Genomic DNA, 15,816 nt, shown 5'->3' with positions numbered 1-15,816 from the left:
TACCATAGACAAAGTGGAGACTTCATTCCTACACAACATCGAATTCAGTGTTACCAACTCCGGATTTAGCAAGAAGAAGAATAAATCCCGGAAATTGGTTGTTTATCGATTATGTGAACTGGTATGAAGATCTTTCTAGAACATTCGAAAATCATCTCTATTAATCCCGAGATTGGAGGGGCAATAGGAGGGAAGGGGGGGGGAGAAATGGGTATATAAGCCCGGGATTTTGATCAGTTAGGCATGGAGCAGCAGGACCATCACCAACATCATCATGAGGCATTAGAGAGAGAGAGAGATTGACAGAAGGCAAGGTGTTTTGGAGAGCTAAGTATGGGTGTTGTAATTATTTGTTATGATATGGCCAGTAGAGTTTAAAGTTTTGATAATGATGAAAATAACTGTGAGTAGTAACCATTGGACTTGTGTTTTGTGCGAATATGATGCACCTGTTTAAGCTTAGTGTTGCTTTAGGTGTTCATAATGTGGATTGGCACTTGGTAAATTTTGTTGCACCTCCTGTGCATTTTGCTTTTGTTGGCGGCCATATTGCTTTCAATAATTAATTGATTTTTAGCTCTCCAAAGACCTTTTCCTTGCGAGTTGATTAATGGTTTGTTTATTTTTGGTTTAAAGTCATTAAGCATTTAAATGTACCTTGTAATAAATTTGTGGCTCTTCTAGCCTAAAGTTTTGAAACCAAAGAAAGTATTAAAGTCAGGAATATTTATTGTGTATAAGTTATAAAATATTTGTTATTTATGAGATCTAACTATTCTTGTTTTATTTATGAGATATCTCTAGTCAATTATAAAACATTTGTGATATATTTATGAGATCTAACTATTTTTTTTATTATTTGTGAGATATTAAGATTAACAATAAACCTTGAAAATATATTTGATGTGTTCGGTCAATGTGTTTGCCACCTTACATTTTTCAGCATAGGTTTTGATGTTCACTTTGATTTTGAATTTTTAATATGCAGGTTAGGCCCCATCTGGGCAAGTATTTACCTTGTGGAAAGTAACAGGGATTTGTGCTTGCAGTGGGAGTTGGGACTCTGATGGGGCCCGGCCTCAAACTTAATGCCAAAAGTTTGTCCAATATCTTTAAATGGACTCGCTACGGAAAATAGTAAAAATTCCAACACAAAGTAAGTATCGTTAAAATAAAATAATTACAACAAATCTGCCAGGAATAAGCATTAACTCTATTAATATCTACAAATATTTTCTATCCAAATGGGGTGAGATCGTTTTCATTTATACCCCAATATTATCAACATGATAAAGTTTGCAAGAATACACACCCTAACTTCCTACCTCATATTTGGTACCTACCAGCTCATTATTTAATTTTTATATGAAACAACATTTTTTACTTGTAGACGCTTTAGCAAACTTAAAATTTCATAAAATGAATCAAATACGTTGCATATATTCTGCATGAATATCCAGCAACATCTCATTTGTGGCATTCTAGCTGCCTATCCAAAACGAGAAGAAAAGGATTTGAAATTTTTCCATGCTACTAGCATGACATGACATAAATTTCTCTAAAAGAAATTTATGGGACTCTATTTTGGTGTCAAAATTATTGAAAGCCGGATAAATTAATCATAGATGATTAATTACGTGATGGATAAGTACATAACAGACATTTATGATATAAAGTGCCAGTCCTGTTATCCATTTTGAGTGTACAGCCAAAACGTTGAAAATAGGACATTAATAGCTAATTATGAAAAATTAATGAAAATTTTGAAAAAGTTTAACGAAAGTTACACTTGTCAAAAAGTTCTCAAGTAGAGGCATGTGCCATGTGAATATGGAATAAATAACTGCATTAAGACAGACGTCAATAAGGTAACGGATAGGAGCATGTGTTTTAGTGAAAATATTTCGAGACTAGCTGAGGGTTAAAACACTGTAGCATCGTCTGTGTGTCGCGATCGGTTAAATTCCTTTAATGTACAAGTTTACTGTTGGTATCACGAATCACAGCCATTCAGTGTGGAAGAAAACGTGTCCTGAATAGCTTGGTCAAATGAGGCGATTTCTTCTCTTGCACGCGGTCACCAGTCACAAGAAACTGTTGGTCCTTACATAACCTTCTTGCTGCAGTCTGATTAGTGTTCGGACATTTTTTTTTACGGGTGTAAAGTCTACGTTTACAGTAACAGAGTTTAGCCTCGCAGATCCCGTTCGTTGAGGATTCTCGGATATGGACAAGATTTTCTGGCTTTATTTTTAGGTCAATTTGGCTTTTAAAGCAGAATATCTCGGTGTTTTTGTATTTATTTTTATACGTCGTATTAATTCATATAACTAGTTTATTATTAAAGAAATATGACTAAAATATTTCTTAATACTTATATCAGAAAATAGTACCATTATTAATGATGCATTGTACACTTTTATAGTAAAATCATATCTAGAATTGACCTACTTAAAAATAAAATCAGCACATTTTTGTGTGTTAGAAAAATGTGCAAACGTCCTCAATATAAAAACTTGTTACTAATAACAATATATAAATTTTCTTCCAATTCATTTAGTTCTTAAATTGTGGCACAAAATTCATGCCAAATAAATTGCATTCAATGAATTTACCATCATAAAATATACACAATTTTGTAAACGTAATGATTTTTTTTTTCATGTTTTAGTTACGCTTCCGTGCTAAATTGTGCATTAACTTGTATTTCGAGTTACGCGTTGTACGGACATGTATTGCGGTGTTTCTCAGTTGTATCACAATCCAAGGCACACTCCCGCGGTACGTCTGGACCGACGGGAAGCAGATCTCTCGACGGCCGACCTCAAGGCCACCGCTAAGGTTCTTGCGGCCACGAGGGGGCAGACTTCGCCTTCCGCCCAAGGACACGACAGCTCCGGCGCTGCGTGTTTGCGAAACGCAATGCTCCCGGGCCATTGTTGAGACCTTATTGCGGCACGAGATCCGACGCGAAAAAAACCCAAAGAACAGCTTTACGCCCCGTGGGACACCGCGGGCCGGTGTGTCCGTTGCGCAACGGCGGTGTGCGTGCGTGCGGTGTGTTGCGTTTGTGCAAGCGCTTCCCCCCGCCCTCCTAGGGTAGACTCGGGAGGTGCGTGGAAACAACACGGCAGGCGGAGGGAAAGTCGGCGGGTTACCGATCCAACCCCCACCGAAAGTTAGCTTCCTTCCACGTCGAAGGCGGTATATAACCCCCGGGGCTCCAACACATGGACATCCAGTAGTCCACTGCTGAGGAGTCGTACGGTCGAGCAGTCCGCGTCACCATGAGGCAATACGTGAGTACCAGCCACGCTTTCAAGCTTCGTGCGACATTTCGGGCCTTTTTTTCATGTGTAACATCTCGGTTCTCGGTATACGGCGTTTGGTAGGTGTAACTACGTGAATGGAAACATAAGTCGAACAGAAATGTGTGACAACGGTGCTGCCATCTGGGGTGGATGGTGCGCACCACAGTTCACAAAGCCAAAGGAAAACTCTATTGTATTAACTTTTTTAATGAATTTTAAGAATATGGCAAATATTATTGAAAAATTCCTTGTTGAAAATCAGGTACTGAGCAGAGGTTTAGTATTTTTTTCAATTACTTTTGATTTTAATCGGAGCTGTTTCAATTTATGGTTTATATTTTCGGTATGCAAATCGATTGATTCCATAGTCGACGTAGCTGCTCCGGCAACGATTCTAGCGGCGGGTGCGTAAACTACGGGTTATTCGGGCTTAGAAATGTAGTTGAAAAAAAATTGCGTATATTTATCACGCTCGGCGTTATTTTAAAGAATTCTACGTTGAATTTCGTGTTCGAGGCCCGAGTGTCGTATTATAATTGTATTTTAATCATGGAAACACACTTATCTGCTCGTTACCAAGGTAAGATGTTAGACATCACTGATGAGTACCGAATGTTTCGCTCACATTTTTTCGGCAGTTTATTTTCATAAGGAGGTAGTATCCTTAATTATTTTAGTTACAAATTTTTGTGTTCTTGCTCATGATTTTAAATCAATTTATAATATAATCATCGTTAATTGTTTATATTATCTATATTTTATAAATTTAATAAGTAATTATTAAATGGTTTGGGGAAAATTAAAGGCAAATTTTATTATGTCAACACTAGCATGAACTAATAATATGTACCTAATTATTGTGTTGTATACAGTTTTGAATAAATCGTTTTTATATAGCGTTTGACACGTGATACTTAATTTTTGTACATTATTCATATATCAAAACAATCTGGATTTCTTAAAACCCTAAAAACCAAGGTTTGTAGGATTGTGGAAAAAACAATTATTTTTTTATTAGTTATAAATCCACGTCAATGGCTACACGGATAAATGCTTTTAGTTCATGCTAGGTTTGAAATAGACATTGGCATTTAAGTTTCTAAAAACTATTACATAAATAGTTTTATATTTATGAAACACTTAAAATAATTAACGATAGTTATCTTCTGAATACATCTAAAATAATGAGCAAAAATACAAAATAATGGAAGCAAAATATTTTAGAATCTACCCCCTACCCCTTACACACGCTTAAATCATCTGTCATTCTGGTTTTACCAACTGTTTTTCAAAGAAATAAATACAATATTAATAAAAAAACTGGTGATTTCATGGATATAATCCAGATCGTTATCAGCTGCTCTGAAGATCGCGAGGCTATCTCAGCCAGTATTCACACCTCTAAGAAAGATAACCGAGTAGTAATGCAATTCATTAAATGATATTCGTTAAAACGATCGGGACCGTTTTATAACCATAGATTTGAGTCTATATTTATGTTTCATTCTCCAACTATGCGTTTAATCTTATATACCGCAAAATTATAATTTGAGAAATATTGGCTTGGTCCAAAAAAAAACTGTAGGATTGCCCTTCTAGGAGCTGATGGTATTCACATCAGACAATTCATGAGTACCAAGGTGTGAGACCGATTCTAGTTTTAATGAAAATGATCATTTAAAAAAGTCATTAAAGCTTACATAGCTTGGCTTGGTTCGCCGACCTAAAATTAAATCCTAACAGCAAGAGCGGTTTAGTCTTAAATGCCGTCTATAGTCACGCAAGTATGAGAAAATTCGTCAAAAATATAATATTACGTCACGTATATTTTAGGTGCGTATTATTTTATATGGCGTATTATTGTTGAGAATAGTAGGTAAAAAAAATTGATACATACTTTAGAAAGGCCCGGTAAACCTGAAATTAATTTCAAGATGCTGCAAAATTAAAGGTAGTCTGCGATGCTTACTTGCTAGGTTCCTTTCTGGCTCAGACGCAAAAAAAAATATATCTTACGTCTTATAGCTAAATGAAAAAAAAATACAGTGGTGTAGCTGGCACCAGACATTTTATAGGTGGATATACGGAGTTTTCACACATTTATTTAGTCGCAAGCTAGAATGCGAAACTTCACTCTCTTGTGATCGGACCGCAGTTATTTGGACACGCCCCTCCCCCTACGATCGTCAGTATGAAAAGCTAATCCTCTGAATAATTTTTCAAAACCATTTTTATGTGTTAACATCTTAGCTCTCGGTATACGACATTTGGTGGGAGTAATCTCGTGCAAATGGAACGGAAGTCGATGAATATAAATGTGACACAACGTAGGCGGATCCACGTGTAGCAATATAAACCCGTATTTAGTCACTTTCGTAAACATGCCAAACGTATTGGCATGGCAAATGAAACTTCATGATAGTTAAACTACCCTTGAATATATTTGTCAATCTAAAATAGTCATAGTAACAAGTAATCCCAGTAAAAAAAACTTAACAATAATCATTCTGAATTCCCAATTGGCTTAATAGCACAGCGGTAGAGCGTGCGCTTGTAAACCTCAATGTACATGGTTAAAATCTCTTCACTGGGAATATTATTTTATATTTTTAATAACTCTTCAATATAATAATATTATATTATATTAATGTTGAATCAGCTCAATAAAGTTAAAGTTTGTTTATAGCACGTATTTACGGACTGATTTCAGTCGTTTGAGCAAACACAAATGTGCAAACATATAGGCCTACATAGGGTTTAATGTGTTTTAAAATGTTTCCCGTTAAATAAAGTTCACGAGTCTTTCAGTACTCGCCAGTGACTTGCAAATATCTAAGCTCGGTAACGAGCAATTCGTGTGTTCTCGTGTTGTAAATATAATAATCATACGAATTTTCAGTCATGAAATTTAACGCAGAATTCTTTTAAATAATGCAGAGTGATTAAAAAATATTCGATTTTCAAATACCAAAATTTCCTGAAAGTGAATCACACACGTCATTTCGGCACCAACCGATAGAATTCAGAGATTTAATCGCAAACATTGCTTGCCAGCACCACGCGCAGATATCAGCACGAAACTGATTGAATTTTAAACTATTATAAATCGCTCCGATAGGAGTGAAAAAGACTTGAAAAATCCTAAACCCCATATTTGGACCTGATTTTCGACAAGGAATTTTATTAAAATACAGCCCATCTTGTTAAAATTCACTACACTGTCAATACTATAATGTTTCCGCACTCGTTAGAAGTTACACTACTATTAAATTAATAAAATAATAACCTGGAACATTTTAAAACACATATTATAACACTAAGCTTATGGTTGTATAATTTGTTTCAATTAAACGACTGAAATCAGTCTGGGAATACATCCTGCAAAGAAAGATTAACCTCCCTGAACTGATTCAACATTATTATAACATAATATTATATCATTTTGTTATTAAAAACGTAAACTTTTCTTGTGACGAGGTTTGAACCTCGTCAAATCATCGCCGTTGGGCTTATCAAGCGCGCACTCTTCCTCTGTGATAACGAGTCTGTCAAGACTTCGTTATGAGAATAAGTATTATACTTGGTAGTGCCAGTTCTCTTACGTATTTTAAAACATGCAATTACTTTTTACTATGGCTATTTTAGTTTACCAAAAACATTCCAAGTTAATTTCACAATCATAAAATATCATTTGGCACACCAATACTTTTGGTGTGTCCCCTAATATTTACGTCAGCTTAACGACTTCCGCCAACGTTACAATCGGCTTTTCCGTTTCAATCACGAAATTACTCCCACCAAATGCCAAATACCGAGAGCTAAGATGTTTTCACTCCAAAAACTGCACTCTTCTGGCAGAAAAAAACAAAACAAACGTGGAGTTGAAATTCCAAAGTGTGTTCCACCAAGCACAACTAAAAACTGGACCATTTTCAGTTATTTCGGAGGGTGGAACAACAGGAACTAAGAACAAGGGAAGAGGGGGAGACTGAGGTACGCAGACGCGACAATCGGAGCGTGTCTTCAGGCGGCACGGGATATGCGTGTTGCCTGCGAGGCGAGCGAGCGTGCTCAGTCGCGCGCTGCGTCGCCCTGCAGCCCCGCCCGGCTGCACTGCCAGTTTCCCGTAACGTTTCATCCGGGGTCAGCGGTCATATAACAATGGTTTAACATGCAAGATGAAATCAGCAAAAAATGAATTTATAGTATTGCCGAACTAAAATACAGTCTTCTTGGCTGCCGTAAACAACGAAAACTAGCGAATAACTATGGTTTTGAATGTGTAAACATGAGCTCATTCAATCATTAATTTGGGAATATAAATTTTAAAATAAATTTCATATTTTTTTTGTTGAATAGATTGCGATGGTTTAACGGTATTTTGCAAGTTCGCGAACATTTCCGGGCTCAAAATATAGGTAGAGTAGCAGGTTGTGGACAATATGGTCTTTCGGGCTAATGTGTCTAACAACTCTTCTCCCAAATACTGCCAGACTCGTTCCCTCAAGTGTTATCGGCGTGGCGTGGAGTCACGGGACGGTCTGTGTGTTGCCTCAGCGGTGTTGTGCTTGTCTGTGCGGCAGGCAGCGGTGCTGGTCGCCGCCCTGGCCGCCTGCGCCCTAGCCGAGGAGGCCAACAAGTCCGGGGCCAAGGCGGACTCCGGCAAGCCCAAGCGAGGGCTGTACGGCGGCTTCGGCTACGGCTTCGGCGGCGAGCTGGGCGGCTACGGCGGCTACGGCGGCGGCTACGGCCTGCACGAGCCGGTGCACACCGTCACGCTGACCAAGGCGGTGCCCGTGCCCGTGGCGCAGCCCGTGCCCTACACGGTCGAGAAGCCCGTGCCTTACCCCGTCAAGGTGCCCGTGCACGTGCCCGTGGACAGGCCCTACCCCGTGCACGTGCCGCACGCCGTGCCCTACCCGGTGGAGCGTCCGGTGCCCTTTCCGGTGGAGAGGCCCGTGCCCTACCCCGTCAAGGTGCCCGTCAAGGTCCACGTGCCGCAGCCGTACCCCGTGCACGTGCCCCAGCCCTACGCCGTGCCCGTGGCCAAGCCGGTCGCGGTGCCCGTGCCGCAGCCGGTCGTCGTGCACAAGCCCGTGTTCGTCCACGGCGGCGGCTTCGGTCACTACGGCGGCGGCTTCGGTCACTACGGCGGCGGCTTCGGCCACTACGGCGGCGGCCTCGGTCACTACGGCGGCTTCCACTGAAGACACCTCCCTCCGGACGACCGTCCACCGTATTTATTCCTCTCGACGACGACCAAGGCGACCCAGGATGCAATTATGTAAGTGTAAACACAAGTGGCCTATTCTGTACTTTTCTACTCGAGCGAAAACACGAACAAATAAAGCTGATTCCAGACACTCGTCGTCTCTTGACTGCATTGCCGTCCCAAAAGTTTCCCATGTACACAGAAGAAAAAAAAGGATATTTTTGCATAGATGAAAAACGTTTTTTACGAGATAATACTGACTAGTTCTTACGAAAATTGGCGCAAGTAGTATATGAATGGGGCTCCGACGGCTGGCGCTGGCGCGTGGTGTGTGTCTCCTATCCGCCATCTTGGATTGTGACGTCACGGCGGCCATCTTGGATGACCTTGACCTTTGACCTTGACCCCGGCGGCCATTTTGGATCCGCCATCTTGTATCCGCCATCTTGGATGACGTCATTTTGTTTTCTCGAACTTTCCGCCATTGTGTTTTCCGCCATTTTGAATGATGACGTCACCGTTGCAATTTCCGTTACGGTCGCCATCTTTAACTTTTTTATTTATTATCCGATTTTAATAAAATTTTTTTTAAAATTTATTAAAAAATTCATTTAATAAAATTTTAATAAAAAATATTTAAAAAACAAACATTTTCGACACGGAGCTCGGAGTCCGCGGTTCGAACCCGACGAGTGCAAAAAAAAAATAAAAATGACGACCGATCCTTCCCCCTGTGGTGGGTGCTGGCAGACTGACTCCCACCACTTTTTTTCAAAGCATATATAACATCATCTAGTATGACGTCATGACCGCCATCTTGTCTTCGATGTTGGTAGCCATCATCATTGTATCGTCGACTAGAGTGCACCGACGCCATGTTAGTTTAATTCTTACCTGCTAGAGTGCAGTAATCATTTATTATTGCTGTGACACCCGCCATCTTGAAATTTGGCCGCCATCTTGAAAATCCGTAATTTTAATGCTAGAGATTCGGGAAAAGTTCCAAAATTCATTAAATAAATTTGTAATCTATATACTGATTGATTAGATCGACTAAGGTCCTTGGTTAGATCCCTGGCCGATACAAAACAACTTTAATTTAAAAAGTACCACTAAAGTGACAGGTTTGAGAAAATAAAAACACCGCAAGTTCTTTTAAAAAATACTTTTATTACATACATACTACACTACTACAAGTACAAAAAAAATACACAGACAAATTACTAAAGCCTTGTGGATTTCTCGACGTCTGCATCTGCCACCCACGAATTGAAGCGAGGTGGAAAGCCCCACCACTTGACGTAGGACAGTCCATTTCTTCGTTTTATAATCTTCTCCACCAAGTACGTATCGGGATACAACGTAGGCTGAATCTCTTCGGCATAGAAGCCGCCATGGATAGGTTTGTGGTCCAAATCTTCGAGGTAGTAGGTCCTAGGCTCTGATTCACGAACATGTGTCACACGGAAAAGTTCGGGACTCCAGTTCACAGTGAAACCTTTCTCGAAGATACCTTTCTGCTTGGAGATTCGCACAATGTCGCCGACGTTAGCTTTACGCTTTCGTGGATCTTTCTTCTTCGTGTTGGGAAAAACTGTTTGAAGCAGGCGATTATCCTTTACGTCCTTTGGCTTCATTTTCGTGGTAGAATGCACAGTGGAATTATACTCGCTTATTAGTTTCGGCAAAATGTCAAGCCACTTGTAATTTCCGTTAGCCGTGAACTGCCGCCACATCTTGGAACGCAAAGTTCTGTTAAACCTTTCGACAACGGAGGCTTTGACGTTACTAAATGTAGAGTAGTGTTTGATGCCATACTTCTTCATCAAAGCCTTGAAGGTCGCATTGTAGAATTCTTTCCCGAGGTCCGTTTGCAGGTGCGACGGTACACGTCCATCACGCAAAATATTGTTCATGGCCTTGGCTACGTCAGTTGCAGTCTTTGATTTGACAGGTCTAGCCCAAGCGAACTTGCTATAAACATCGATGACTGTCAACATGTACTTGAAACCTTTATTCAATCGGGAATACGGTATCATCTCAACAAGGTCCGCCTGGAATAAATCATCAATTCCACGAACTATGACTTTGCGACGAAGGTATTTCCGTCTAGCAGGAGCATGAAGTTCGCGAGCGATTCCGGTTCCACTCATTGTATGTAGCCGGCTTCCTTCAGTTCTTCAAGTATGGAGACTATTTCGTTGATGTGCGAATAGTTTCCTACACTAAGCGATGCATGTAGAATTCTAAGGCGATCAACTAATTCATTAGGGTCGTCCCAATATACATAGTCAAATGTCTGACCACTTTCTAGCTTTTTTAAACCTTCGCCATGTATTGTTAGTTCACTGAAGAGATTAGCGAGAATGTCGATTTTTTCATGATCTACGTCTTTATATACACCACTATCTGGATCGTTATCGCGAAAATGTGCATTGGTTAGCTCTAGCAGTTTTTTGTACTCTTGTAAGTCGTTGTGAGAATATCCTTTAGGCTCCCTGCGAAACAGCAATTCGTACAGACCCGGAGTCCCGCGCGTTTTGAACTCTGCTACGCGCACGATATTTCCTGGTAGAAAGTCTATTTCTTTAGCACCGAGGAACCATTTATTATGTTTTCTGTACACTCCGTAGGTCGTGTCATTATTCCGGCTCGTAAACGATATCAGGTATGGTCGGACCATTGCATTAACTTGATGTCCCTTTTTCGGTATTTTTTTCTTGTGCATGGACTCTGTACTTGTTAAGTCCTCTTCTTCTCGATCTGGTTCATACTTTCTCTTCTTTACAGTCGGCATTTCATCTTCAACTTCTGTCTTCACAATGAAGGCTGGTTCTTCCTTGTTTTTAAGTTCGTCGAGGCGACTAGTGATTGGTTTAAATATCTCCTCATTTTCCATCTCACGTGAAAGTCTGGTTCGTCTAGCAAGTAAATATTTTTCGCGAACAGACTGTATAGCTCGATGAAGGTCACTGGCCAGGTCCGACATTGTACTGGCTGAAAACTTATTGCAAGACCTCCTTTTATACTTTTCTATTCGTTCGCAGAAACTTCTTTCTTGTGTTTGGCCAAATCTGAATTTGTTGACGATTGAGATAGTGATGCTTTCAGACTACTTTGAAAAGTCCTCAGATCGTCCCGTCTTTGTGCATTCGAAACTTCGATCATGTCGCGAATGCGAGAATCCGAAGCTTCCACGCGCTGGTCTATGGCTACGAGGTACTCAAGTAATTCCTTTTTCACCCCGTCTATTTTTTGAGCCAGTAGCGAAATGTATTTGCGGATAACGTCGTCATGAGACTTGAGAGCAGTACGTAAGTCTCGACTGCTACGACCGAATTTCGAAATGCTATGACTCATGTTTGGTGATAAACTGATCGAAACCTCGTCTGTACCTGCCCTTATATAGAGGCCAGTCTTTGACTATAACTAGAAATCCGTGTTCTTCTTTCCAACACAAGGAGCACATGTCTTTGAATTCCTGGAATGTCATGTCGGTGTTTACGTGATCATCATAAGCGTGGCGTAAATTAAGTTCGTCCATGCGAAACAAAACTATGACATTTGCGTTGTCTCGTAGGAGATGTTTTGGAATACGACTGTACGTCTGACACAGGTAAACGCAGTCTACCTTGGCGTGTCTGCCCATGGAAAAGTACTCTTGTATTATGCCTTGTTTCTCGCACATTACATCGTCGAAAACAAACACGGAATTGGCTTTTGCTTCGCTTGGAGGTACAACATCGGTATTATCGCTAAACGGAAAATACTCCAGACCATCCACAGATCGTAGAACAGTTGCTAGGCGCTGGTACTTTGGCTGTTGCAACGACTTGGAATACAAGTAAACGTTCTCGAACCGAAGACCATTTGGTTCCTCCAGTAAACTCAGTAAAACACACGTTTTACCGCAGTTGGACGGACCCGTCATTATGCAACGTACGGCAGAAGGCAACAGTAAGCCATGTCGTGATTCACGCGCACTAAATACATCGTCTTGCGTAATGCACACGGGCAAACACACGTCTTGCTTGACGACCTGCATTGTACTAAAGAATTGTATAAAATCAAACACATTTATACTTTCTGGCCAGTTGTGCGTAATGTCTCGAAGAGGTAAGAACAAAAAACACATCGGCGCAGGACTCGTAAACTCGCTGATAAACAATCTACCATTCGAGCTACACATTCCCGGCTACAGATTTTGCGGCCCCGGCACGAAACTAGCGAAAAGGATAGCTCGTGGTGACGTGGGCATTAATTCTCTCGACGAAAAGTGCAAGCAGCACGATATCGCATATTCATTAAGCAAGGATCTGGAATCCAGGCACCGGGCCGACGAGATATTGGCACAGGAAGCCGAAGATATAAGTAAATCGTCGAACGCGGGACTAGCAGAGAAAATCGCGGCCTGGGGCGTATCTAAAATCATGAAGGCAAAGACGAAATTAGGACTGGGTGCTCGTCGAACCAGCTACATCAAGTCAAAGACTAACTCACGCAAGACCAAGAAGCGCAAGATCGGTGCAGGCGTGCAAAAAGCCAAGCAAAAACTACAGACTCACCACAAGAAGATTATAGGAGGATTTCTTCCTTTGCTTTTGCCTGCATTGGGTGCTCTCGGAGGCCTTATCGGTGCAACGAGCGGTATAGTGCGGGCAGTCAACACTTCGAAGAATGAGCGCAAGCAGTTAAAAGAAGCACAGCGACACAATGCCAGCATGGAAGCCATTGCCATCGGTAAAAAAAACGGCGCAGGACTGTACTTGCATCCTCACAAGACAGGACGAGGCATGAAAAAGAAACGAAAATCCTAAGTTCTTTGCCGAAACGACCGCTCAAAAATATAGATTTAATAAAGTACGCACGCAAACTGAAAATACCAAATTTCCGCGGCGTGTTTATGCGAGACACTTTGCCCAGCAAGCCAAAGACACGTGAGTGCGCCATAATTAATTTAGACACGTCGGCAGGTCGCGGCACGCACTGGGTGGCGTACATAAAGTCTGGAAAAAAAGCTACTTACTACGACAGTTTCGGTAATTTGAGACCTCCGCCTGAACTTAGGCGGTACCTGGGCCGATCCACTACATTGTTTTACAATTACGAAACGGAACAGAAACCTAATCAAACAAACTGCGGACACTTGTGTCTTCGCTTTTTAACAAACAAAAATTAGCTGACAAATAAAAATTGCTACTTAAAGGTTGTGCAGTGATGTTAATTTATTAGTCATGTCGATAACACTTACCCTGACAGGTCACGCATCTGAGCTGCGGGCGGTTCATTTCCCGCCTCTGGATTTAGACGGAGAATGGTGTATCGGACTCGTAGATTTTCAAACGTATAATGCCATACCTAATATCGATGAAGAAAATTGCAAGATCTGCTTCCTGAAAAGTGATGGGACCGCTCATGAAATACGGTTACCTGTTGGCTCTTACGAAATTGACGACATTGCAAATTACATCAGGGATATGTTACCACAGGATGTAGACTTTCAACTGCGTGGAAATCCAAACACTCAAAAAAGCATTCTAAGATGCAGTGAAAATGTCGACTTTACGAAACCTGGCACCATAGGTACGATGCTCGGATTCGAATCAAAGGTTTATGATACGGGAAGAACAAACGAATCTACACGCGCAGTAAACATTTTGCCTGTGAATGTCATAAGAATAAAATGTAATTTGGCAAGTGGAACGTATCTCAACGGAAGACTAAGCAACATGCTGCACGAGTTTTCGCCGATGGTCCCGCCAGGATATAAACTGGTCGAAGTACCGCAAAGTATCATTTACGTTCCAGTCGTCGTGAAGTGCGCACACGAAGTCGTCGTCCGAATCGTTGACCAGCGAGGACGATTGGTGAATTTTCAAGACGAAGAAATTACATTACGTCTGCACTTGAAGCGATGGGCATAAAGTTCGTAACACCGAACAGTTATAAAAGAAATCGTATTGGCGTGAACAAGAACAGTTCTCTACCAGACATCGGTGCATTAACACCTGACAACATAAAGTATCTTCTCAGTATTGGAAAAGTGCCGAATAAATATGGAAGACGAAATCCTCAACGTGGAAGATCCAGTCATTTTTGATGACAGCATTACGAAAATGGAATTGCACGAGTACCAGCCTTTCCTGCTCGGACCGTACGCACTACCATCGGAAGTACGCATTGCAGTACAGCACCAAGATATTTTTACTTTACCTTCGCAGTCATTTCTACGTATAAGAGGCACGCTTACAAAAACGGATGGTACGCATCCGACAACGACGTCAATATCCTGCAATGGTATTCTTCACCTAATCGAGCGCATTACTTATGTACTCAATGGTGTCGAGGTAGACCAGACGAGAGATGTAGGCATAACATCTGCTATGAAAAATTACCTTTCGCTCACGCCAAATGAACTGTCTGCTGCAAAGATGGCCGGTTGGGCTCTCGAGGATGAATATAAGCTTCCGGTTTATGCCGAAGGGAAGTTCGAAGTTTGTGTTCCTCTGTCCATGCTTCTTGGATTCGCTGAGGACTACAAGCATATAATCATTAATTCGAAACAAGAGCTCGTACTGCTTCTAGCCAACACGCACATTAATGCAATTGTCGCCGCTGCAGAAAACCCTCAAGATGTCTCGCTAACACTACAGTCTATCGAGTGGATGCTGCCCCACATCCAAGTGAGCACCGTTGAACGAGTCAAGATGTTGAAGAACATAGAAAATGGCAAGAATTTCGATGTGCCATTCCGATCCTGGAGCCTGGAAACTTATCCTGGCTTGCCTCATAGTCAGCGTATCAATTGGTTAGTAAAGTCCAGCTTCGCTACGGAAAAACCAAGATACATCATCGTCGGGCTTCAGACCGGAAGACAGCTCAATGCAGGAGTAAGTCGCTCCGTATTCGATAACTGTCAAATACGTAATGTAAAAATATTTTTAAACAGCGAAAGTTATCCGTACGTTGACATGAACATGGACTTTGAAAGTGGAAGATTCCTTCTAGCATATCAAATGTATGCCAAGTTTCAGCAAGCTTACTATGGGCGGAGACAGTCACCGATACTGAGTCCCGACAGTTTCAAGAACAAGGCACCGTTAATGGTGTTTGACGTTTCCAAACAGGATGATCGAATAAATTCAAACATCATCGACTGTAGGATCGAGATAACGACTAGCGGAAATATTCCACCAAACACCTATGCTTTTTGTCTGATACTTCACGATCGGCTTGCTTCGTACAATTGTCGAGACAAACTTGTGAAAATTCTGACATAAATACTGTTTCGTT

General features: G+C 41.1%; 1 protein-coding gene and 1 long non-coding RNA gene across 2 annotated transcripts in view; one reads left to right on the top strand and one right to left on the bottom strand.

Annotated features, from left to right (window-relative positions):
- The window catches only part of LOC134534703 (uncharacterized), a 431,047-nt gene that overhangs the window by 133,878 nt on the left and 281,353 nt on the right, over nucleotides 1-15,816 (bottom strand). The gene's annotated exons all lie outside the window — the stretch shown is intronic.
- LOC134535305 (cuticle protein 64-like) lies at nucleotides 3,185-8,667 on the top strand. Its single transcript, XM_063374373.1, has 2 exons — nucleotides 3,185-3,299; nucleotides 7,895-8,667. The coding sequence occupies exons 1-2, from the start codon at nucleotides 3,288-3,290 to the stop codon at nucleotides 8,516-8,518; spliced, it is 636 nt and encodes a 211-aa protein (XP_063230443.1). The 5' UTR covers nucleotides 3,185-3,287; the 3' UTR covers nucleotides 8,519-8,667.

This window comes from Bacillus rossius, chromosome 8 (genome assembly GCF_032445375.1).
Source record: "Bacillus rossius redtenbacheri isolate Brsri chromosome 8, Brsri_v3, whole genome shotgun sequence".
Lineage (NCBI taxonomy): Eukaryota > Metazoa > Arthropoda > Insecta > Phasmatodea > Bacillidae > Bacillus > Bacillus rossius.
The sequence above is the reverse complement of the archived record's forward strand: the minus strand, read 5'-3'. Positions and strand labels throughout refer to the sequence as shown.